The following is a 23,995-nucleotide window of genomic DNA, read 5'->3' as shown; positions in this document are numbered from 1 at the left end:
CCCTCTTACACTGTTGGTGGGAATGCAAACTAGTACAGCCACTATGGAGAACAGTGTGGAGATTCCTTAAGAAACTGGAAATAGAACTGCCTTATGATCCAGCAATCCCACTGCTGGGCATACACACTGAGGAAACCAGAAGGGAAAGAGACACGTGTACCCCAATGTTCATCGCAGCATGGTTTATAATAGCCAGGACATGGAAGCAATCTAGATGTCCATCAGCAGATGAATGGATAAGAAAGCAGTGGTACATATACACAATGGAGTATTACTCAGCCATTAAAAAGAATACATTTGAATCAGTTCTAATGAGGTGGATGAAACTGGAGCCTATTATACAGAGTGAAGCAAGCCAGAAGGAAAAACACCAATACAGTATACTAACGCATATATATGGAATTTAGAAAGATGATAACAATAACCCTGTGTACGAGACAGCAAAAGTGACGCTGATGTATGGAACAGTCTTATGGACTCTGTGGGAGAGGGAGAGGGTGGGAAGATTTGGGACAATGGCATTGAAACATGTAAAATATCATGTATGAAACGAGATGCCAGTCCAGGTTCAATGCACGATACTGGATGCTTGGGGCTAGTGCACTGGGACGACCCAGAGGGATGGTATGGGGAGGGAGGAGGGAGGAGGGTTCAGGATGGGGAGCACATGTATACCTGTGATGGATTCATTTTGATATTTGGCAAAACTAATACAATTATGTAAAGTTTAAAAATAAAATAAAATTAAAAAAAATAAATAAATTACCTTAAGGCATGGGAAAAAAAAAAGAAAATGTCATTTTAAGCAAAAGCATCTTTTGCTGCTGTTGTAATTTAACACAGAATTTACTCATTTGTGTCTAATATAGGCTGTTAATTTAGTAGGCTTTTCTGTTCACTCAGGCTTAGAAAAGGCATCTTTCCCCCCAATAAACTGGTATAGAACTTTTCATAATTTTATTTCAAAGGTTATCAGCCTTCAAGGGGCTATATTAATTTGGGTATTTAATATTTATAGAATTTGTATGTTCACTCGCTCTTGCATTCATTTTTGTTTTCTATGTGCTAGGCTTTATGCTCTATTTTTCTTTGCCTGACATTGAAAGAAAAGATTTGGTTCAGCACTTCAAAAGGTCAAGACAGAGAGGTAGGAGGTAGTATTAACAAACAATCATGGAATTCAGTGAGGGAAAGTGAATGACAGGGACAGATCAAAGAATCAGAGTCACCTCTCTTCTTCCCCTCCAACAGAGAAGAGTGTAGCGGGGAGGTGACTTTTGGAAAAAACCACAAGGAAATTCAGGAGAGAGACACGACAGAGGCAAAGGTGACAAAACTGAGTTTGTTCATTCATTCATTTCACAAACGTTTTTTGAGCACCTACTAGTGGTCAATGACTTTAATAAAAGGACTACAGAAGCAAACATCAGTGAACTCCTAACTTTATAGAGTATCTATTTTAGCAGTTGGGAACACAGAATAAACAGGTAATTGTATACTCTATCAGAAACAACAAGAAGAGTAAAGCCAGATGAGGGGATAAGCAGTAATAACGACTGGGGAGGGACTTTATATTTTATATAAAGAAGTCAGAGCAAGGGCTTCCCAGGTAGCTCAGATGGTAGAGAATCTGCCTGCAATGCAGGAGACACAGGTGTGGTCCCTAGGTAGGGAAAAATGCCCTGGAGAAGGCAATAGTAACCCACTCCAGTATTCTTGCCTGGGAAATCCCATGGACAGAGGGGCCTCGTGGGCTATATTCTGTGGGGTCGCAAAATAGCTGGACACAACTTAGCGACTAAACAACAACAAATATCGGAGCAGAGTCCTGTAAAGAAGTAAAGCAAAAACAAGAAAGAAGTGGGGGAGTCATAGCACTGTCTGGGAGTAGAGTGATGGAGGCAGGGGAGGGAAATAGCTAGTGCAGAGGTGGAGGCAGGGGTGTGATGCACTTGCCCAAGGAAGCACAGTGAGGTCAGTGAGATGGAGCAGAGCAGAACAACGAGAATTTGACTGAGGATGGGCTTAAAAAGTTTAGGTTTTGCTTTGAGGGAAATGGGTGATCACGAGGGGTTTTGAGCCAAGAAGGAACGGGATCTGACTAACCTTTTGGAAGGGTCATTCCTGCTATTATGTGAAGGAAAGACTGTAGGTAAAAAGGGGAAAGCTTGGAGACCAACTGGAAAATTACTGAAATAGTTCAAGTGAGAGGTGGTGCCGGATTGGGCTGGGCTGGTAGCGAGAGATGTGGTGGGGCTGGTTGTGGGGCATAAAAAGAGAACCAGGGATGACGCTAAGGTTTTGGTAGAAAAGAGTTGCTATTTACTGAAATAAAGAGCACTGTGAAGGAACAATTTTCAAGGAAATTAAGAATTTGGACCTACTAAGCATTAAGAAATCTGCCTGCAATGCCAGAGACCCCAGTTAGATTCGGGGGTTGGGAAGATCCATTGGAAAAGGGATAGGCTACCCACTCTAGTATTCTTGGGCTTCTCTTGTGGCTCAGCTGGTAAAGAATCCATCTGCAATGTGGAAGGCCTGGGTTCAATCCCCAGGTTGGGAAGATCCCCTGGAGAAGGGAAAGGCTAGCCACTCCAGTATTCTGGCCTGGAGAATTCCATGGACTATATAGTACATGGGGTCGCAAAGAGTTGGACACGACTGAGCAACTTTCACTTAAACATGAAGAAGGATCAAAGAGGAAGGAGAGGTGGAGGAACAAGGCTTCAGGATGGGACATACGAGCAGGATGTATATATGGGCAGTTTCAGCGATGGCAACAAAAATAAGAATCTTGTGTACTTTACAATGTGGGGAATACAGCCAATATTTTATAATAAATATAACTGGAGTGTGACCTTTGAAAAATTGTATAAAAAAGAATATGTGTTACACATTTTCCCCATAAAAGACAAAAGAAAATGTTAGCATACTAATCATCCTCTTCTTATCCTTGGTTTCCTTTTCTTTTTAAACTTAAATTATCTAGGAGGCTGTTCCATATCATGATAGAGATAGCCCTCCAGGTTGTTAAGATACATGATCTTGTACCACACAGGTGTCTGATATTTTAATGAGAGATTTTGATGGGATGGTTTGTTTCTAATATTTTGCTACTGTGAAAAATGATTCAATACATGTACTTTTTAATATTAAAAAAAAAAAAAGAATCCTGTGCTGTGTGTAGAAGCAAAGTAGAGAGAGAATGAGATCATATCACAAGGCAGAAGGAGAAGAGGAAAGGTAAGATGCTCTCAGGACACCAGGAAGAGGATGATTATGGAAATAGATGACACACCCAGGCCCACTAGGCAACACCCATTTCCATGAGGTGACAGCAAGACCGTATTAAAAATTTTCTTTTTTTTTCAGTCTCTTCAGTAAGTGGTGCTGGGAAAACCAGACAGCTAATGTGTAAAAGAATAAAATTAGAACACTTCCTAATACTATACACAAAAATAAACTCAAAATGGGTTAAATACCTAAATTATAGACCAGAAACTATAAAACTCTTAAAGGAAAACATAGGCAGAATACTCTTTGACATAAACGGCAGCAAGATCCTCTATGACACACCTCCTAGAGTAATGGAAATAAAGACAGAATAAGCAAATGGGACCTAATTAAACTTAAAAGCTTTTGCACAGCAAAGGAAACCATAAACAAGATGAGATGACAACCCTCAGAATGGGAGAAAATAATCGCAAACAAAGCAACTGACAAAGCATTAATCTCCAAAATACACAAGCAATTCATGTAGTTCAGTATTAGAAAAGCAAACAACCCAATCAAAGAACTGAGCAGAAGGCTTAAGCAGACATTTCTCCAAAGAAGACATACAGATTCATAAATACATGAAAAAATGCTCAATAGCACTCATTATTAGCAAAATGCAAATCAAAAGTACAATGAGGTATCACCTCACACTGGTCAGAATGTGCTGCTGTGTAGTTGCTAAATCATGTCCAACTCTTTCTGCAACCCCATGGACCGTAGCTCACCAGGCTCCTCTGTCCATGGGATTTCCCAGGCAAGGATAGATATTTCTTTCTCCAGGGGATCTTCCTGACCCAAGATCAAACCCGCATTTCTTGCATTGGCAGGCAGGTTCTTTACCACTGAGACATTGCCTCACACTGGTCAGAATGGCCCACATCAAAAAATCTACAAACAATTAATGTTGGACGGGATGTGGAGAAAAGGGAACCTCTCTTGCAGAGTTTGTGGGAATATAAATTGATACAGCCACTATGGAGAACAGTATGGAGATTTCTTAAACTAGGAATAAAACTACCATTATGACCCAGTAATCTCACTACTGGGCATATACTCTGAAGAAACCGTAATTCAAAAAAACACTGTCTACAAGCAATAAATGCTGGAGAGGGTGTGGAGAAAAGGGAACCCTCTTACACTGTTGGTGGGAATGCAAACTAGTACAGCCACTATGGAGAACAGTGTGGAGATTCCTTAAGAAACTGGAAATAGAACTGCCTTATGACCCAGCAATCCCACTGCTGGGCATACACACTGAGGAAACCAGAATTGAAAGAGACACGTGTACCCCAATGTTCATCGCAGCACTGTTTATAATAGCCAGGACATGGAAGCAACCTAGATGTCCATCAGCAGATGAATGGATTAGAAAGCTGTGGTACATATACACAATGGAGTATTACTCAGCCATTAAAAAGAATACATTTGAATCAGTTCTAATGAGGTGGATGAAACTGGAGCCTATTATACAGAGTGAAGCAAGCCAGAAGGAAAAACACCAATACAGTATACTAACGCATATATATGGAATTTAGAAAGATGGTAACAATAACCCTGTATACGAGACAGCAAAAGAGACACTGATGTATAGAACAGTCTTTTGGACTCTGTGGGAGAGGGAGAGGGTGGGAAGATTTGGGAGAATGGCATGGAAACATGTATAATATCATATATGAAATGAGTTACCAGTCCAGGTTCGATGCACGATACTGGATGCTTGGAGCTGGTGCACTAGGATGACCCAGAGGGATGGTACAGGGAGGGAGGAGGGAGGAGGGTTCAGGATGGGGAACACGTGTATACCTGTGGTGGATTCATGTTGATGTATGGCAAAACCAATACAATATTGTAAAGTTTAAAAATAAAATAAAAAAAACATGTACCCCAATGTTCATTGCAACACTATTTATAATAGCTAGGACATGTCCTAGATGTCTATCAACAGATGAATGGATAAAGAAGTGGTGGTGTATATTTATATGTATGTATGTGTACATATATATATGTACACACACACACACACACACACACACACGAGAATATTACTCAGCCATAAAAGGAACCAATTTGAATCAGTTGTAGTGAGGTGGATGAACCTAGAGCCTGTTATACACAGTGAAGTAAGTCAGAAAAAGACCAAATATCATATATTAGTGAATACATGTGGAATCTAGAAAAATGGGACTGATGAATCTATTTGCAGGGCAGGAATAGAGATGCAGATGTAGAGAACAGACTTGTGGGCACAACAGGAGAAGGAGAGGGTGGGACCAACTGAGAGAATGTCATGGAAACATATGCATTACCATGTGTTAAAACAGTTAGTGGGAAGCTGCTATGTAACATAGGAAGCTCCATCCAGGGCTCTGTGATAACCTAGAGGGGTGGGATGGGGTGGGAGTTGGGAGGGAGGATCAAGAGGGAGGGGACATACGATACTTATGACTGATTTATGTTGTTGTATGGAAGAAACCAACACATCATTGTAAAGCAATTATTCTTGAATTAAAATTTTTAAAAATCTGACTATTACTAAGGCTACTAAAAAAATGAAAAAAAGAAATCAAAGTACAAACATTTCATAATTGTCTTAGAGTTAGATGAAAGGAGAAGGAAGAATCTGCACATTTTTTTTTATCTAGATCAAATCAAGATGTCTATGTAATTTCCTATTTCTTCTTATAAGCAGCAATATATCTGCCTATTGCTTCAGCTGGAAATAAGATTTGTGTTTCAGGAAATGATTGTCTTTATCTTAAAATCCCCATGAGCTCTGCAATAAGAAGCTGATTTTAGATATTTTTAATGACCCTTCTTTCTACTATCCTTAAAGAACAGACAACACACCTTCCTATTGTGAGAGATGAACTGGAGTTAACACTTAGCATATGGCTCAGCGAGTAAAGAATCCACCTGCAATGCAGGAGACACAGGAGACATGGGTTCAATTCCTGGGTCGGGAAGATCCCTTGGAGGAGGAAATGACGACCCACTCCAGTATTCTTGCCTGGGAAATCCCATACACAGAGGAGCCTGGAAGGCCACAGTCCAAAGGGTCACAAAGAGTCAGACGCCACTGAGCACATGTGCATACACACCACACCAAGGCGTACATGCTACCCACAAGGGGTGCTCTCAGCTCTCCTCTTAACTAGAATGGGGACTGCTATGTCATCGCCAATCATGTTAATAAGTAGACGGGGCGAGGGGGTGTTGGGAGGCGGGGAGGAGGAAGAAAGAAGGGGATTACTCTTGTCGTAGAAACACAGCAGAATGAAAACCCAGGGCATCAAACTGAAGAATGTTATAGTTATCATCCTGCTGTTAATGACATTATTCAAAATAAAAAGAAACTGTAGTCAATCAAAATACTCCCCAGCCTCTGAAAGGACAAGAATAAAAATCTTTTTGCAGATGGGTGTATAATCATTAGAGGCACACATGACCATCAATGAATGGGTTTAAGCTACAAGGAAGCAATGTACTCACCACTTGTACAAAAGTGCATGAGCTCATGAATTGTAGCTAGACGCTTCGTGCTATTCCATGGCGGGGGCAGAGGGAATTTAAGAAATTCCCACAGTGGCAACTTGGACTGCATCTCTTGTTCAATTTGAACTGGATCAAAATTCTTTAGGTCCTGATGAAAAAGAGCAATGTGACAGAAGATGTTAAAATAAGCTGTCAACTGCCTTATGCATATGGAGAAGGCAAAACATGATACCTTTGCTCTCATTATCTGGGAACAGGGGAAATCAGTGGTAATTGGGGAAGACAAATTGTTGGTATTTTGCTGAAGGTCAAAAAAGCTACTTCTCACTTTGCCAGAGATTCTTGGTGCACAGAAATGATGGATTCCTTATTCACAGGGACAAACTGCCAAAGTCTCAAATATATTCCTGCCTCCCTTCTTAGACTCTTTTCTTGCCTCCACTAGTTTTTTTCTTCCTTTCATATTAGCAGATATATAAAGCACATAACTATAAGGTTTTAATACATATTTGGCGTAGCTGCAATGAATTTAATGGTTCAATGGCCCTCTATACGTGGGCCAGTTTTCTTTGCTGATGTACTTTTTCCTTCATTCATGTCCAGTTTCCAAGCTCTTACTTTGCAGGTATCGACTTTGTAGATTACTTTTAATTAGCATTGGTAAAGCTATCCAATTAAGATTTCTACCACTGAATAATTGCAAATGAGCTCCCTTGCATCAATTATCCTCTGGGTAACTTGGTCAATTATTACCTTTAGCATGTACTTCTTGTGGGCGTGGGCATCGTGATAGTTAAGCAGGAGAGGGCCTGTGGGCACTGGTTTGCTTTCATTTTCTTCTTCAGATAAGAATATTTCATGGAGATTCTATTCAAATTAAAATAATGATTTTAAGAGAGAATTCATACTTTTCAAAGCATGCATACTTTTTGGATTTCTCATACCATCTGACCTTTTTCTCCCTCTCTGTCAGACAGAGAGAGGGCAGGATGGAAACAATGTGAGCTGCTATTCTGTAGTCCAACCCATCTGCCCTGGGAGGTGGCTCTATCAGACTTGGTGGGACAAGATCTTCTTCACTTGCCACAACCTGTTGATATAAAGCGTTGGGAGAAAAGAAAGTCATTCAGTTGTGTCCGACTCTTTGTGACCCCATGGACTATGTACAGTCCATGGAATTCTCCAGGCCAGAATACCAGAGTGGGTAGCCTTTCCCTTCTCCAGGGGATCTTCTCAACCCAGGGATTGAACCCAGGTCTCCCACATTGCAAGCAGATTCTTTACCAGTTGAGCCACAAGGGAAGCCCAAGAACACTGAAGTGGGTAGCCTATCCCTTCTCCAGTGGATCTTCCTGACCCAGGAATCCAACCAGGGTCTCCTGCATTGCAGGTAGATTCTTTACCAAGTGAGCTATCAGGGAAAAGTTGGGAAGTATTAGTTTTAATGGTCAGCTCTTTATTGATATTTATGTATTTTGTTTTTTTTTAGTAAAAAGAAGGCAGTTTCTACCCAAAAGTATGGTGATTATATAAAGTGGCTATATAATTAACCAGTGACTACCAAAATAAAAGGGATCATGTTTATAACCTATGTACTGAAGTATAATTTTAATGCCTACATTAGAATAGACAACACAAAATCCAAATACTAAAAAAGAAAATTTACCATAATAGAAATCAAAATAACAATATTAATATATTTTTAAATGATTCATTCTTTCTCTTAAAGCACTCAAAACCTTGATTTCATATCTTTGGATTCAATAAATACTTATTGAATGCCTACCACATGCCAAGCATGTGTGGGGCACTTTCAAATACATTATCTCATTTAAGCCTCACAGCAATATTGCCAAGCAGGTATTATTTCCTATTTATAAATGGAACTAGGGTGAGTGAAATTAGGGGCCTGGCCCTAATTAGTAGTTCAAAAACTAATTTGGATACTAAAAAGTAGTCCAAAATTACTTAGTGGGTGGAACTGGGGGTTCAGGTTAAATCCCCAAGATAGAAAAGTTATAGACAGTGAGATCAATTAAGGGTAATATTCCGCTTTTTATGGGGAAAGTGAGGTCTAGAAATATTGATCATCTTGTTCAATTTTACATGGTAAACAAAAAAGTTGAAATGTAATCAAGATCGGCACCTAATTTATAATTGTTCTCTTCACCTTAGATACTGAAATCACCCTCTGATTTCACGCCCCTCTGCAGGAGTTCTCAACCTTGAAACTTAAGGCATTTGGACTAGATGCTTTTTGTCATGGGGGCTGTCTTGTGCGCTCTATGGAATGTTTAGCAGCATCCCTGGCCTCGAGCCATTTGATGCCGGTAGAACACCTTCAACTGTGGCAACCAAAAGTATTTCCAGACATTGCCAAATGCCCCCTTTGAGGCAACTCCTCCTGTTGAGAACAACAGCAAGACAGTCTTACACTCTTACTGTTTATCAACACCTTACTTTTCAAAGAGTCACTCCTGTCTCCACTTCCTCTCTTCCTACCATCTCTTGGACCCACTCCAATCACAGAAGACCATACAGAACTGTTCCACCTCTGAAATGTAAAACATTCTAATATCCCCTCTTATAATACCCCACCCAATTCCTCTTATATTTTACTTCTTCCTGGCTTTATTATTAAGCATGTGTTCAGCCAACATGCGTCTCTTATTGGGGCCTATGTGTCAGGCACTGAGCTCATCCTCTGTCACCTTTGGCACCTGGAAAACAGTAGGTGGTTAATAAATGTTGCCCTTAGTTGAAAAAAATAAGGAAGACTAAGATAAATAAAATGATACTCTAAGCTCTCTAGGGCTGTTGAGCTTTTACAAATGTATTGATATAATAAAATACCGATCTCCTCAAAGCATTATGGGGTAATTAAATGCAAATAAACATAAGTGTGTTTACCTAATTGGTTAGAAAACTAAAGCAGTCAACAAACAAAATATATAATGCAGGTAACAGAGATGATAGAGTCTAAACACATTTTAATATTCAGTGAGATAAAGGAATATGGTACGTACATGAAGCAAGAACAATAGGCAGTTATACGGGAAATTAAAGAATTTATAATTTTAAAAAGTTACTGTTGAAACAAAATTTCAATAGCAGACCGGCCTCCATGGAAAAATGAATTAGTTGGAAATCTTAAGCTGAAAGTCTCAAAGGGGTAAAGTTGCAAGAAAATTTCAAATACATGGAGGAAAAAAACAGAAATTCCAACATCTAATAATAAGTGTGTGTGTGTTCAGTCACGTCCAACTCTTTGCAACACTTTGGACTGCAGACTGCCAGGTTCCTCTGTCCCTGGGACTTTTTGGGCAAGAATACTGGAGTGGATTGCCATTTCCTCCTCCAGGAGATCTCCCTGACCCAGGGATCAAATCCGCGTCTTCTGCATTGCAGGCAGATTCTTTATTGCTGAGCCATCAGAGAAGCCCTAATAATAATTAGGATAAACAAACAGAAGTAATATTTGAAGACATAATTGAACAAATACATATTGTGTCTACTATGGGTTAGGTTATTGCATGCTGAACAGAGAGCAATGAACAAGACTAGATTAGGGACTTCACTGGCGGTCCAGTGGTTGTGAGTCTGCCTGCCAATGCAGAGAACATGGGTTCAATCCCTGGTCAGAGAGGATTCTATATGCCTTAGGACAACTAAGCCCATGCACTGTAACTCCTGAGCCCATAACTCCTGCGCACTATAGACCTCATGCTCTGCAAACAAGAGAAGCCCTGCAATGAGAAGTGATGCACTGCTACTAGAGAGTAGCCCCCACTCCCTGCAACTAGAGAACGCCCGCAGGGAGCAATGGAGACTTAGCGCAGCTGAAAACAAATAAAATAAAAAACTAAGTTAGGTCCCTACTCACATTCTAGTGAGAAGGAGGAAGACATAAAGCAAATAAACGTATTTTTGAAAGAGCAATTGTTGTAAGAAAGTAAAATAAGGTGAAGTGGTAGAGAACACTTTTTGTTGTTGTGGGCCTTCTTTAGACCAAGTGGTCAGAGAAAGCCTACCTCAGGAGCACTGTGTTCACTGGGGACGGAATGACAGGGAGTATCCAACAGGCAGACATGTGGGAGCAAAACTTTCCAGGAAGAGAAGTTAGAGTGAAAACACTAAGGTGGAATTAGTGTATGTAAGGAAACACTAGAAGGTCTATGTAGATGACCAACAGTATGAGTGTGAGCGTGGGGGGGCAGGAGATGACAGAAGCAGCCCAGAACCATATTTTTAGGGTCTTTATGGATCAGCATAAGGAATTTTGATTTTACTCACAATGTTATCAGAAACCAGACTTTAATCTTTTCAATTGTAAAGACAATGATAAAATAAATCCATATCTACACACAGCCTTGTGTTATCAATTATAAAAAGAAAACTCTAATAGCTGCCAGAATGAAAAAATAGATTACCTATAAAGGAAAATATTCATTGGAAGGGCTGATGCTGAACCTGAAGCTCCAATACTTTGGCTATCTGATGCAAAGAACTGACTCATTGGAAATGACTCTGATGATGGGAAAGATGGAAGACAGGAAGAGAAAGGGACAACAGAGGATGAGATGACTGGAGGGCATCACTGACTCAATGGACATGAGTTTGAGCAAACTCAGGAAGATAGTGATGGACAGAGAAGCCTGGTATGGTGCAGTTCATGAGGTTGCAAAGAATCAGACAGGACTTAGCAACTGAACAATAACAAAAATAAAGGAAAAAGTATCCAATTGATGTCAGACTTCTTATCAGCAACTTGAGAAGGAAGACCACAACAGAGCAATGCTATCAAAATACTTTTCCACGTAGACTGATAAGATTCAAAACAGTTTCTGTCATTTACTACTTGGACGAGTTACTTAACTTTTTTTCTGCCTCCGTTTCCTTATCTGCAAAATGGGACTAAAAATGGTTCCTGCTCCCTAGGGTTGTTCCAAGAATTAAATGAGCTAATAACACTCAACTGCATATACAGCACTCATAAGAATTGACCATGTGTACCAGGTCATACAGGAAGTCTGGGAAATTAAAAAAAAAATTTTAACACCCAGATCATGTTTATTGACCATAACAAAATAAAATTAGAAATGGACAATAACCAGTGGAAATTAAAAGACTTAGAACTGAGTACATTGAATGCATTATGATGTGTCCAAGAAATACTCAAAATGCATAGGCTTAAGTAAAGTGAAATAGTAAACCAAATGAACTTTCAATTAAAATGAATTGCTAAATAAACCAAAGAAAGTAGGAAGAAGGAAATAATAAAGATAAATGAAGAAATTAATAAAGTAAGGAGGAGTAGATCAATGAAAAAAATGCTGGTTCTTTGAAAAGACCAACAATCAATAAACCATTGACATCCATGATCGAGAAAAGAGGGCACTAATAAGTAACATTGGTCATTGAAAGGGACATAACCGATACAGAGAGAATTTTTAAATGTATATTAGTGAATAAAGGGCTTCTAGGTTATTGAAAACACAAATAAAATGGACATTTATTTAAAAAGATGAATGACTAAAATTGGCCTCAGAAATAGAAAAGTCTGATTAAATCTACAAGAGTAAAAGAAACTTTAAATGCAGTTGAAGACCATTAGCCACCCTGTCCACCTGCTCAACTCCTTTCCCTTTCATTAAAATGACGCCTGATAGTATTTAAACATATGCCTACCAAAACTTCAGGGTATGTTATATAAATGGTTCTAGAGCATAGCAAAAGAAAGATGATTGAAGCTCATAAGAAAATTTTTGCTGTATCTAAAATGTCCTAATCTTTGTAAAGGAGAATGCATGCAGGTATTATGAGCCTATTTTTAAAATAGTTTTTTAAAAAAGAAAGGGAGATGAAGTACCTGACTACAGGTCACCCACCTGGGAAGAAAGCTCCAGGATGTATCCCACCTACCTGTTCCAGCATACAGTGCAGTATCAAGGGCACAGAAATGAACTCTTCTGGAATTGGATTCAGCAAATCATTGTAGTATCTCATGTCTACTTCATTTGTGATGACGGAAGCCACTGTGAAAGACACAAAATATTGTTGTTCAGTTAAAACGTGCTCTCCATTTCTTCCATCCACAGATTCAAACTCTGATCGTGCCCTGATAAACCAGGGGCTAGGGGTGGAGACAGATGCGAAAACAAGCTGGAGGACATTCATCCCCTAAAGCGCCAGCTCCTGACACTGATTCCCAGCTGTTCCATACATGCCTGGTAGTGGTGGTAGCAGTGTTGCTGGAGGAGGAGCTGGAATCTGTGGCTCTTCATATGCTTGTGTTTTCTTCTTTCCAGGGACTGCAACAACAGGTGGTGGGGGCTAAAAGAACAATTAAAAAGGAACACTTGAAACATCCAGTTGAGAGATGCTTTCATCCAGTGCTGGTATGATGGGATTTCGACGGGACTCTGAGGTTGTATGATTCTGTTCACACCACAAAATCATTTGCTAATATGAGGGTCAAATAAGCAAATTTGGTCCACAGAAGGAAAGAAGTTAATGGGTATGGAGATTTCTCATTTTTTTTCCTAATAGAACCCACTAAGCAATGGAATTCCAGTTGAGCTATTTCAAATCCTGAAAGATGATGCTGTGGAAGTGCTACACTCAACATGCCAGCAAATTTGGAAAACTCAGCAGTGGCCACAGGACTGGAAAAGGTCAGTTTTCATTCCAATCCCTAAGAAAGGCAATGCCAAAGAATGCTCAAACTACTGTACAATTGCACTCATCTCACACGCTAGTAAAGTAATGCTCAAAATACTCCAAGCTAGGCTTCAACAATACATGAACTGTGAACTTCCTGATGTTCAAGCTGAGGAACCAGAGATCAAATTGCCAACATCCGCTGGATCATCAAAAAAGCAAGAGAGTTCCAGAAAAACATCTATTTCTGCTTTATTGACTATGCCAAAGCCTTTGACTATGTGGCTCACAATAAACTGTGGAAAATTCTGAAAGAGATGGGAATACCAGACCACCTGACCTGCCTCTTGAGAAATCTGTATGCCGCTCAGGAAGCAACAGTTAGAACTGGACATGGAACAACAGACTGGTTCCAAATAGGAAAAGGAGTATGTCAAGGCTGTATATTGTCACCCTGCTTATTTAACTTCTATGCAGAGTACATCATGAGAAACTCTGGGCTGGACAAAGCACAAGCTGGAATCAAGATTGCCAGGAGAAATATCAATAACCTGAGATATGCAGATGACACCACCCTTACGGCAGAAAGCAAAGAACTAGAGAGCCTCTTGATTAAAGAGGCTTCAAGTTCAACATTCAGAAAACTAAGAGCATGGCATCCTGTCCTATCACTTGATGGCAAATAGATGGGGAAACAGTGGCAGAGTTTATTTTTTTTTTGTTTTGACTCCAAAATCACTGAAGATGGTGACTGCAGCCATGAAATTAAAAGCCACTTGCTCCTTGGAAGGAAAGTTATGACCAACCTGGACAGTACATTAAAAAGCAAAGACATTACTTTGCCAACACAGGTCCGTCTAGTCAAGGCTATGGTTTTTCCAATAGTCATGTATGGATGTGCGAGTTGGACTATAAAGAAAGCTGAGTGCCGAAGAATTGATGCTTTTGAACTGTGGTGTCAGAGATGACTCTTGAGAGTCCCTTGGACTGCAAGGAGATCCAACTAGTCGACCCTAAAGGAAATCAGTCCTGAATATTCATTGGAACATCTGACGCTGAAGCTCCAGTACTTTGGCCATATGATGCGAACAACTGACTCATTTGAAAAGACTCTGATGCTAAGAAAGATTGAAAGTGGAAGGAGAAGGGGACAACAGAGGATGAGATGGTTGGATGGCATCACCAACTCAATGGACGTGAGTTTGAGTAAACTCCGGGAGTTCGTGATGGACAGGAAGGCCTGGCATGCTGCAGTCCATGGGGTCACAGAGAGTTGGACATGACTAAGAGACTGAACTGAAGTAATTATCAGGAAAGGGATGGGAAGATGGGGCACCAAGAGTCAAGAAGATTTTCTTCCCTAGGATGACTCAGAATTGTGCCATTCTCCCTCTGAGAATCCTTGAATGGTTCCCATTGATTTCAGGATAAAACCCAAACTCTTGAGCTCAGCACTCAAGAACATCCTGGCTCCCACCTTTCCAGCTTTTGTTGCTGTTCTCCACTCTGTATGTATGGCCTGGAAGCACTGCCCCACCCTGTGGTGTGGTTCTGGCCATAATACTTCTTTGTTTTGACCTCCTTGTCTTTGCAGCATCTTTGCCCCTTTCTTGAGAGTACCACCCTGTCCCTACCCCCAACCAGGCTTTACCCAGGCAATTCATCCCCAGTCTTCAGCCCATCACTTACTGTGCCTGGTAAGGTCTTCTTGATTCCCGTCTCTCTAACCTCCTCTTCTCAGGAGCAGGTTAGGTGCCATATTTATAGCTTCTTCTGCAACCTCAGCTAACTATCCTCCCAGCACTCATCATGCTAAATTGAAACCACCTTTGACTTGACTGCCGTTCCCTTTAAAGCTTAATCTCAGTGAGGAGGACGGGGGATGGGTCTTGTTCATTATTGTATTGCCAGCACCTGGTACAGTGTCAGCACAGAGTAGATGTTAAATAACAATGGTTGGGCTTCCCGGGTGGTGCTAGTGGTAAAGAACCTGCCTGCCAAGGCAGGAGACCTAAGAGATGCGGGTTCGACCCCTGGATTGGGGAGATCCCCTGGAGAAGGGCATGGCAACCCACTCCAGTAATCTTGCCTGGAGAATCCCATGGGCAGAGGAGCCTGGGAGGCTACAGTCCATGGGGTCTCAGAATCGGACACCACTGAAGTGACTTAGCATGCACATAAGCATGGTGATTAAGTTATCAATAGCCCTCCTGGTTTCAAATGTTATTTATTGCACCATGGCTAAAAAGTAGGTTCTATCATCCCCTCTGTGGAATGATAGTTGGAAGGTAGTTGGGGAGCCTCATAAAGTCCCTACCATATGGATACCTTTAATTCTGTGCCTGGGGTCCTTGATCCCACGCTCATCCATTAAACGGCAGCAGGCAGAGTCCCCTTGCTACCAATATTTGTGATTTTTTTCTTCATGTGTTTTATAAATGTGAAAATTAAGTTGTTTAATGAATCGTTCGGCCCACTGAAGACACTCCAGCATGTGCCTACCTCAGGAATCAACGTCACTTCAAAGATAGGCTTCTCACTAACCACCTGTGGGACGTTAATAAGCCGCATGCTTTCCAAATAGTGCTGGTGCTGCCTTTTCCAATCCAGGGTGTCGTACATCAGACAGGCAACATTTTCAAAAATGTCGGTGCCCAATCCCAGCTACGGGTGAGAATTAACAACAGTTAGTTCTTAGCTTCATATTGTTGGAATCAGATGTATGGTTTGTATCTCCCTTAGAGCCAAACCTATGATTTTCACAGGGAAGCCCTTCCCCAGCTGGTCCCCAAACCACTGAACCCTTCTGGCCCTTCCTGTTCACCACAATGCAGACTGTTCCCTTTGGAGGGCCTCTGGCTGCCTAATATTGTAAGAGTCTGATTAATGCTTCAACAAGGTGGAAAATGCTATATTCATTCGCTTCAGCAGAGAGGCCTATTTTCTAGGCATCTCCATTCGTGAAGCAACTCATGAGATAGGTAATTTCCACATTCTCAGCCCAAGGCAAGCTGGGGCTGAGCTCCTGCTCGGCCACACAAGAATTGCAGTGGAAATCTCCCACACTCTCCACACAAGCACACTACAGTGTGTATGCCATCAGGATTTCTTCCTCTCCTCACGTGTGCTACCTTTAGGGAGGAAACCCTAAGAGATCCTGATAGACCAGCACTACTATGATACCTGCAAGTTTATGATCTGGCAAGCAGGTCATAGATCAGATATCTCTATTACCTTGGCTTTCATTTCCAGAAGTGGAAAAGCACAGTTATCATTAAGTCTGCTTGAAAGCAAAGGAGGTAGGCTCCTCCTGTTTCCAAGTTGAAGTGCTAAGGTAGAGGGAGAAAGCTCCTAGCGGGGCCAGTGACTCAGCCTGGCAGGAGTCCAGAGACAAGCCAGCTTTGCACATCCTTATAGCACACCTCTTAGTCTGGGCTTCATGGGTCCCCTCCAGGGCTGAGAATTCCTCCGTGAAACTTCAACCTGATATTCTCTGCCCACATTCTGGCACAGAAACATATTTTTGTGTGCTTGTATTTATAAGAAATAGAGTAAAAGCTTCTGGTCAATTATCCCTTAGCTTAACTAGCTAATTTCTTTTTAAATCAAACAGCAAATCACATGCTTAAAGCCAGAAAATTATTTCAGCAACCCAGGGCTTAACTTGAGATGTTGCAGATGTCGTTCATAGGCAGTTAGCACTTCTTGATGGGCATTTATTTGATGTAAAGCTTTCGTTACCTGGGTTCAGCAGAAATACAGCCTGCTTGTTTGCAGCCAAAGGTACTAATGCTTTCCTTCTTCCAGAGAGAAAGACGACTACTTGGCTGGCTCCTGGCTTGGATGTGAGGCCATTATCAACTTACAGATAGAGCTGAGAGTATAATACCGTCTATCTACAGTATGTATGTAGGCTACTTGTATTAGAAATAGGTTTATTACTTCTATATTTTTCAAGTGATCCTAAGGTTACAATTAATTTTGATTTTCAGTATTAAACCCAAAGGCCTTTTCTTCTGAAACCCAACTCTATTACTGAACTGCTTTTAAGGCTTTCTTTGCCCATCATTATTTGTGCTGGGTTGCTCACTCACAAACTGGACCTTGTAAAGGCATGCCTTGGCTCTAAAAGTCTGCTGCAGTTGGACCCAGATCACAGCTCTGGCATGAAGCTGATGTTCAATAAATACTTGCAAAGTGGCTGATAGAATTGATATGTCCATTCGGGCAGCACAGTTGATTGATCTCATTTCCTCGTTTACCTTCCTCATTCACCTTCCTCATTTACCTCATAGCCCAACTAGAGACTCTAGACATTAATCTTCTAGTTCTGAAGTCAGGAGTATATGAGCATAAGGTACATATGTGTGTAAATGTGTTAGTCTCTTAGTCGTATCCAACTCTTTGCTACCCTGTGGACTGTAGCCTGCCAAGCTCCTCTGTCCATGGAATTCTCCAGGCCAGAATACTGGAGTGGTAGCCATTTCTTTTCTCCAGGGGATCTTCCTGACCCAGGGATTGAACTTGGGTCTCCTGCATTGCAGGCAGATTGTTTACCGTCTGAGCCACCAGGAAAGTCCCAACAGTATTTCAAACTGCTATTATTTTTTCAACATGGAAGTTCTTAACTTTAATTGCCATTTAAACTCTTCCACTCTATATTTTTTAAAAGGGAAATATAGCCACATTCACTTTCTTTAAAAAATGGAGTGATTAGGGACCTCTCTGATAGTCCAATGGTTAAGATTCTGCACTTCCCTGCAGCAGATACCAGTTCGATCCTGGGTTTGGGAATGAAGATTCCACGTGCCACATGGTGTGGCCAAAAAATAATAAAAACTGTTTTTAAAACAGAGTCATTAAAATCTAATGAACAGAAAGCATTTTCTGGCATAGGAAACAGGATGCTGTGAATGGTGCTGGGTCTTTTGGAGTTGCAACTGTGTGTCTTGATGTTCACATCTATGTACTGAGGATGCAATGGAATGTCTTCTACCTGAGTTCAATGCACATCAGCTCCTCTCAGCCTCTGTCTGGGGAGGACAGAAGACACACAAAAGGGAGCTCTAGTTAGAGCAGGAGCAAAATGTTCTTGGTTTGAGGCTGCCTTAGAAGACTCTTTGTATTGCCTCCCCTTAATTATGATTCATCTTCCCCAATGCCTCAGCAGGTAAAGATTCTGCCTGCAATGCATGAGACAGAGGATATACAAGTTTGACTTCTGGGTCAGGAAAAATCTCCTGGAGAAGGAAATGGCAACCCACTGCAGTATTCTTGCCTGGGATATCCCATGGACAGAGGATTCTAGATCTATATGGCTGGGATCTCCTGTGCTCTATTAAGTCAAAATTGCACAGAAGTTCTTTTGAAGGTATGTGGCCAAAACTTGGCCCAGATGAGAGGAGGACCGTTTCCACAAAACTTAAATTTGTGGATGTGAGTTTTAAAGTTAGGATAAATTTTTAAATTCTTGGAAGAAGAGCTGGTTTATCATCAAGATAGAGTAGATAACTGCCTTTGAAATGGTGTTTCAGGATCCCAGGGCGATAGCCTCTTTCCCAAACACATCTCACATTTGCTGGGAATAATCTAGAACTCCAAGAAAGTAGGATGGAGTAGTCACAGTACGACAGTACCTGGAATGCCAGTGTCTCTGGGATAGAGACACAGGGCCCTACTTAACATGAAGCAGTGAAGGACGGGAGGACTCTTTTCTGAGCTCAGGTTTAGGAGGCAGTTTCTTTGACTGAAAGACAAAGCAGGACCGAGGAAGATATCTAGATGAAGGAATGGGGTGACGCAAAGCAAGGGATTTCACAAGAACCAGCTTTGCCTTCAGCCACAGATTTGCTACGTTCAGCTTTGTTTCCATGGATCCTAGTGAGAGTGAAAGTCACTTAGTTGTGTCTGACTCTTTGCGACCCCGTGGACTGTCGTCTGCCAGGCTCATCTGTCCATGGAATTCTCCAGGCCAGAATACTGGAGTGGGTAGCTGTTCCCTTCTCCAGGGGATCTTCCCATCTAGGCTAGGATTTATTCTTACTACTGCCAAGGTAGATTTCCCTGATGGTTCAGTGGTAAGGAATCTGCCTGCCAATGCAGGCGACATGGGAGATGCGGGTTTGATCCCTGGGTCAGGAAGGTCCCCTGAAGAAGAAAATGGCAACCCACTTTAGTATTTTTGCATGGGAAATCCTATGGACAGAAGAGCCTGGTAGGCTACAGTCCATGGGGTTGCGAAGAGTTGGACACAGCTTAGTCACTAAACAACAATAACAATAGTTGCCAATAGTATGAGACTTAAGTGTTCTGTTTCTACATGATAACATCTAATACCTTACGTTGACAATCTTTGTCACTCAACCTGATGTATCCATCGCTACTTATTCAAATCCTTTCTGTCCTTCAAGGTTCAAGTCTAGGCTTCCCTCCCCAGTGTTTTCACGTAATTCAGCCAGTGCACATCCATCTCAAGGTAACAGAATCAGCGATTCTCATAGTGCGAACTGCCCATGTGGCAACCCATGGTCATGAGCAGCCTACCCTTTGGCTCAGAAACTCCAGGATTTGATGTCATTCTTTGCCTCTTAGATGGTCAGGTTTGCATTTTGTTTGTTTGGGAGCTACCCACAGATACTGTCCACAGACACTCATCCTCCCCTTCCATCCTGTTTCTCCCAGCTTCCTTCAGGACACACTTGATGTGGTCCTTCTCTGGGACTCTGCTTTCAGTTCAAGTCCTTTCAATACTGACATATATTACCCTGTAAGGGCTTCAACACTCCTGGTTCCCTGTTTGTTGGGACATGTGGTCAGCCAGAAAGAGACCTGAGAGGTCTCTTTTTTAATAACAGGAATGCCTGAATATGGATATCTTCCCCAACATCTGTGATAAGTAGTTGTTCAACATTCTTTTTTAAAACACCCTCATATAGATAGATTTCATTACTTTTCAGAGCATCCTAATTCTTCTTTTTCTGAATTAGTAAGAAACAGAGTGTTTCATACAACAGAGCACGCAGATGTGTGGCATCTTGAACACTGCTTCTCTGTTTCATGATTTTGGTCTTGCCTTTCTGCAAGTACCTCAATAGCAGGGGGCCAACAAATACACTCAGGAAATGCCTGCTAATTGTTGGCTGGGGGTCAAGTCATTCTATTAAGATAAACCTTGTCAGGCAAATAAATTAAAAATACAATTTTGGCAATAAAAGCAAAGACCTAGAAGAACAATGTCTTGAACTAATACATAAAAAAGAAAGACAATATAATTCAACAAACTGTAAAATTTAGTATTTTCATAATTTATATATATTAAGACTCTGCTGCCTAGAGCCTTAAGGTATGAAGCAAACCCACACATCACCAAATAAAACAATTACCATGCTTTATCTTCATCTACATCTTATTCCTTTGACATTAATTCATACACTAAAAGCCGAAGTATCAGGCTATAGCCATTATCAGACATTCAATGTGCCCATTGTCTTGAAGATAAACCAGCCTAGCACAAAACCGTCTCTATAGACAGTGATCAATAAATATCTGTGGAATGAACAGATGGGGCAAATGGAAGCACAGTGTCACATGTTCAAACTAGTCAGTCTCACTAATGCATGTACTAACCAACATCTCGCTGTCTGACCAGTCAGAAGGAAACTTGTCAGCCTTGACCGTGTATTCAAGCTGAGCGACATCAAAGAGATTTGTTTCTGGTTTCTGGTTATTCAGGATTGGCTCCAAGTACTTCCAGAAGATTTCAAGTTCTTTTATGCCATTCTCTTTCTTCAGTTTTTCAGCTTCTATTTCTAATAAGAGCAACATGTTTATACTGCAAAATGAGAGTGCTGAATTTCACCCCACGTGCAGTGCTTGTGGTGAGTCATATACATTGCCCAGTGTCTGTACAGCACCAGAAAATACAAATAAATTTTGAGAAGTGTTTGGACCTGGACTATATAATTAAACATCAGAGGATTTTACTGCTGAAATTGTTATTAAATATGAGCTTTCCCCACCCCTTTATTTTATAGTTGAAGCCTAGAAAGATAATAATAAGGTCACACATGTTGGGAGCTAACTATGGCCAATATTTCTAGCACTCCTACACTGTATCTGTAGAGGAGAAGTTTTCCTGCCAAACCACTTTTCAACCATTTTAGCATTTGTTTGATGCATAACTACAGGTGATCCAGTTCTCCTTCCTATGTGGCTAAAAACACACTGGGTCCATGATTTCTGCTTCAGTTAACTTTAGGCCACATTGAAATGGCTACTAGCTTCTCCGGGCATTTGTACTCTGACTGTAAAATAATGGCAGTTTTCCATAAAGTTACACTTGAAAATTTGTCTGACATGTTTTGTTTTGTTTTTCCATCTATAACTAAATAGGTCCTACTACTAAGATCTCATTATTCTAAAGTTTCTCTTTCTGTGATTTTATTTTTATATATTAAATATTTTTTAATAGAAAGACTCTGAAACTTATGGGTTTCTCTGGTGGCTCAGATGGTAAAGAATCTACCTGTAATGCAGGAGACCTGGATTTGATCCCTGGGTAGGGAAGATCTCCTGAAGAAGGGAATGGCTAACCACTGCAGTATTCTTGCCTGGAGAATTCCATGGGCAGAGGAGTCAGCATTTTCTCATTGGCTTCAATAATAAATATTTAACGTTACAACTAGCCTTTGAGACAGGAGTAGCTGGATTTGAATTCTGACTCTTTTACTTAATAGCTGCCCCTAGACTGAAAGTCGTTTCCTGTAAAATGGAAATAATAAAACATACTTCTGAGAGTTGTCATGGAAACTACATGAATCAACACACTTAAAGCCCTCAGCATTAAGCCAAGTTCCGAGGCCTATGCCCAATAAATGGTAGCTATTATTATCAGGGTTAGCTATTTCTAACCTGGAATGGCAAATTTTTAAATATCGTGTTATAGAAATTGGGATGTGGCTGTGTAAGTTACAAAGTCCTGTGCAAAAAATATTACTAATAAATAACATAAAAGTGAAATAGCATATGGCAAAAAGAGCATGAACTTCCAGGTCACAGAAGCTTATGCTGAATCCTAATTCTAGTACCCACACAGTAGAGTTTTGTTCCCTTCCCATAGAGGGCGTCTGGTTCAATTCCTTTAGAGGAAGACCCTGAGGCTCAGAATAGCTGAAGAGCAGTGTAGGAAGAACTTCATCCTATAGCTTCCTGGTCCAAGGCCCGGAATATACACGCCCCTTCTGATTTGTCGCAATACACCAGTAGCAAAGCCAAGCAAGAATCCAAAGTGATGACCACCCCCCAGGGCCATTTGGTGACTGTGGCTGCTGGCAGAAGAGATTCTTTACAGTTGATCCACCCAGCACATGCTTTGCGTAAAAGTTATATATCAAAATTCCTGAGAAATGGAGTTGGATAACCAACTCTATGTTCTCTGTGGCTGAACAGGGATAGAAACACAGGGTATGATTTGAATTTGCAAAATTTACAACACCTGGCTAGTGCAAGCAGCATAAACAGCAAATCAGTCTCAAAAGGATTTAATAATATATGTATCATAGGACTATGTTTTGGACAGAAAGTTGTATTTGTTCTTTAAGGACAGTGGGTAATATTCAAGGATTCGGTAAGTTGCTTAGCAGACTGCATACCTTCTGGCTGAAGAAAACTTTCCTGCTGTTGGCTAACTGCTGCCAGGTGTGTCTGCAGAGGTTCATAATTCTCTGAAGATATTTTAATCACGCTGCTTATGGGAATGCCAAGCTCCGTCATGATCGCTAATAGCTGAGGATTGTTGAAGCCCACAACTATAAAGTAATGCTGGGCACCGTCATCTGGCTCATCGTCTGTTCAAAAAATACCATAGAGAAGAGCAGCCATCATTTTAAAAGAGAACAGGTTGCACGCAGCCAGTTCAATGGCTCCATACATTATGCATGCGTTTATCATCCCCGGGGCTTGCCAAGAGCAGTGGGGTTGGCTGGAATGCAGTCCTGTTGACTGGTTTTCATTATTGCCCTTCCAGTAAGAAGGCCGTGGCCATTTTACAAAATATTAAATCACTGTTGCAAATGAGACAAAGGCATAATAGAAAGGCAAACATACAGAGGGCCTGTCGTCATGGAAAATGTGTTTGGATTTTCGTGGGGGAAAAAAAAAGTCTAGGTTGTAATTTTTCTTGGTTCTAATCTCTTGAGCAACATCTGGCTTTACTCCTGAATTACGAGTAGCTGAAGCTTCGTGATATTTTATAAGTAGAGGTGTTTACAGGAGAGGGGAATATTGAATATGAACATACTCCCTACCAAAGCATTCTGTGTGTTTATGTCAATAGGTGTGGATGCAGAGTATGGGTTATGTAGCAACAATATTATTTATTGCATTCAATTTTAAAATATACATTGTGCACATTCCTAAAATTTTTCTCCTTGATTTAATCCTGGCTACATTGTTCTATTAGTGTTAGAACATGAATTTATATTAGAATGTTAGATTCTGAGGGGTGAGAAAAATTGTCATACTTTGGTATCAATACTAGATGGTACATGAAAACATTACATCTCACAAT

At 40.8% G+C, this 23,995-nt stretch overlaps 1 protein-coding gene across 3 annotated transcripts in view; it reads right to left on the bottom strand.

Annotated features, from left to right (window-relative positions):
* The window catches only part of SPAG17 (sperm associated antigen 17), a 252,300-nt gene that overhangs the window by 151,915 nt on the left and 76,390 nt on the right, over positions 1-23,995 (bottom strand). For all 3 annotated transcript variants that reach the window (XR_003510028.1, XM_027535676.1, XM_027535679.1), the window contains exons 6-13: positions 23,079-23,273; positions 21,055-21,236; positions 15,931-16,092; positions 12,996-13,101; positions 12,691-12,803; positions 7,721-7,858; positions 7,522-7,635; positions 6,766-6,916 (exon numbers count right to left, since the gene is read on the bottom strand). Coding sequence is in view for 2 of the 3 variants with exons in the window: in XM_027535676.1 (XP_027391477.1) it covers positions 6,766-6,916; positions 7,522-7,635; positions 7,721-7,858; positions 12,691-12,803; positions 12,996-13,101; positions 15,931-16,092; positions 21,055-21,236; positions 23,079-23,273 (1,161 nt within the window). In the remaining variant the exon portion in view is untranslated. The remainder of the gene's footprint in view (positions 1-6,765; positions 6,917-7,521; positions 7,636-7,720; positions 7,859-12,690; positions 12,804-12,995; positions 13,102-15,930; positions 16,093-21,054; positions 21,237-23,078; positions 23,274-23,995) is intronic.

The sequence above is a fragment of the Bos indicus x Bos taurus genome, chromosome 3 (genome assembly GCF_003369695.1).
Source record: "Bos indicus x Bos taurus breed Angus x Brahman F1 hybrid chromosome 3, Bos_hybrid_MaternalHap_v2.0, whole genome shotgun sequence".
Lineage (NCBI taxonomy): Eukaryota > Metazoa > Chordata > Mammalia > Artiodactyla > Bovidae > Bos > Bos indicus x Bos taurus.
This window is presented reverse-complemented; position numbering and strand designations above follow the sequence as displayed.